The sequence below is a fragment of the Babylonia areolata genome, chromosome 23 (assembly GCF_041734735.1).
Source record: "Babylonia areolata isolate BAREFJ2019XMU chromosome 23, ASM4173473v1, whole genome shotgun sequence".
NCBI lineage: Eukaryota > Metazoa > Mollusca > Gastropoda > Neogastropoda > Buccinidae > Babylonia > Babylonia areolata.
Window position 1 is genome coordinate 15,710,426 of NC_134898.1, and position 2,500 is coordinate 15,712,925.

The 2,500-nt window shown below is 42.0% G+C and overlaps 1 protein-coding gene across 1 annotated transcript in view; it reads right to left on the reverse strand.

Moving 5' to 3' along the window:
• LOC143298296 (cubilin-like) overlaps positions 1–2,500 on the reverse strand; it is a 435,974-nt gene that overhangs the window by 59,977 nt on the left and 373,497 nt on the right. Inside the window, exon 6 of the mRNA XM_076611114.1 lies at positions 2,481–2,500. This exon is cut by the window's right edge and continues 188 nt beyond it. Coding sequence (XP_076467229.1) covers positions 2,481–2,500 — 20 coding nt within the window. The remainder of the gene's footprint in view (positions 1–2,480) is intronic.

Genomic DNA, 2,500 nt, shown 5'->3' on the forward strand with positions numbered 1-2,500 from the left:
AAGAAAAGAAAAGAAAGAAAGAAAAAGCGTTAGTGAATGTGACGTCATTTTGAGATGTTGATGTCAGACAAGTGGTTATGTTACCAGTGTGATTTGGAGCAGGGATTGTCGCTGTGACGTCAGTTTGAGAGAGGTTTTGGGTTGGTGGTGATTGTGTGTGTGTGTGTGTGTGTGTGTGTGTGTGTGTGTTGTTGTTGTTGTTGTTGTTGTTGTTATTGTTGTCGTTGTTGTTGTTATTGTTATTGCTGTCGTTGTTGTTGTTATTGTTGTCGCTGTTGTTATTGTTGTTGTTGGTGTTCTTTTTGTTGTTGTTGTTGTTGTTGTTATTGTTGTCGTTGTTGTTATTATTGTTTTGATTTTCTTTCTCCCACTTGAAAGAAAAACAAAAACAAGCAAACAAACAAGAAAGCCTTGCTCAGTGGCAACGCGCTTTCATCGAGAAAAGCAACCCGAATTTCACACAGATATATGTTGTGATAAGACACAATGCAATACAATATACAATAATACAATACAATATAAAATACAGCACACTACAATGCAATGCAATGCACTCCACTGCAATACAATACAGTACAATGCAATACAACACAATACAATATAAAATACAACACAACACAATACAATACAATGCACTGCAATACAATACAGTACAATGAAATACAACAATACACTACAATACTTCTTCTTCTTCTGCGTTCACTCGTATGCACACGAGTGGGCTTTTACGTGTATGACCGTTTTTACCCCGCCATGTAGGCAGCCATACTCCGTTTTCGGGGGTGTGCATGCTGGGTATGTTCTTGTTTCTATAACCCACCGAACGTTGACATGGATTACAGGATCTTTAAAGTGCGTATTTGATTTTGTGCTTGCATACACACACGAAGGGGGTTCAGGCACTAGCAGGTCTGCACATATGTTGACCTGGGAGATCGTAAAAATCTCCACCTTTTACCCACCAAGCGCCGTCACCGTGATTTGAACCCGGGACCCTCAGATTGACAGTCCAACGCTTTAACCACTCGGCTATTGCGCCCGTCGCACTACACTACAATACATCATGGTTGTATTTCGGGGAATACAGGCTGGGCGGTGCATTGTGTGAACATCAACAGTGAAATATATGTTGGATTTATTTGACTGACCAAGTATTCAAAGTGAATGGATTGGCCAATGATCTGTTAGAATTTCTCCTCTCCCCTCTGTTCCCCCTCCCCCACCAGCTTACCAACCATTCTTCTAAATTTTCTTCTTCTTCTTCGTGTTTTTCTTCTATTAGGCCAATTACTCTGGTGATAATAAATTTAATCCCATGTAAATATTGATATTAGCATTATTTTACTATATTATGTACTGTTTGTTTATTTGTTTTATTTCATTATTTCATTACTTACTGTTTATGAATGTTATTTGATACAAGTCATAATATGGTTCATCAGCCGTCATGATAAAATTGAAGTGCAACGTTGCGAGCACAGTATAAGCTTTAAGCTTGTTGATGCTCTTTTGTTTTGTCATTCATTGCATTGTAATCATGTGCATTGTTGAATAATTAAAGATTATTTAAACCAACATCAACAGTGAATATCACCGGTGGACACACAGCTAAGCAGCTTAGTAACCAAAGGTCTGAAGGACGCACGATCTCCAGCTGCGAACAGCAAGGAGTTGACGGCGGTCCTCCTCGATTGTCCTCACTGCATGTTTCATAGGGGGCACACCAGCTACTTCTTGTCAGCAGCAGCAACAGCAGCAGCAAGCAGTCTTTAACTCACTCAGTACGGCCAGTCCTCTCTTCTCCTCTACACAGACCCCTCGAATGTCCAGTGGGTGTCTGAATGACCCAACCTTTAGCTTCCGTCGTCAGAATTGTGGTATTCTTTGTCAACATTCACCTCTTCAGTATAAGAGCCTTCCGCTTGCAATATTTTGATGATGGTAACTGGGGTGAAACGCTGTTAACGTCGTCTCTTTCGCCGTTCGTATGGAGATAGTTAAGCTTCCAAGGATGAATGTTTGCACATCTGATGTTGGCTCTGACTGTTGTTTTGGTGAACACAACAGAACACAACACAACACAACGCAACACGACACGACACGACACGACACAACACAACACAACTCAATACAATGCAACACGACACGACACAACGCAATAGAATGCAACACAATACGACACATCACGACACGACACGACACAGCACGACACAACACGACACGACACGACACGGCAAATACAACACAACACAACACAACACAACACGACACGACACGACACAACCACGCGCCTGGCCTGCCGCTCCCGTCCAACACAACACAAAGACAACACAATACAATACAATACAATTCAACACGATACAACACAACCCAGGACAAAAAAAAAGACAAAACAAACACAACACAGCACAGACCACACCACCCACCATCCCACCATCCACCATCCCCATACCCTTCCCTTCCAGACCCTCCAGACTCACTATTCCCCTCCGTGGAACAG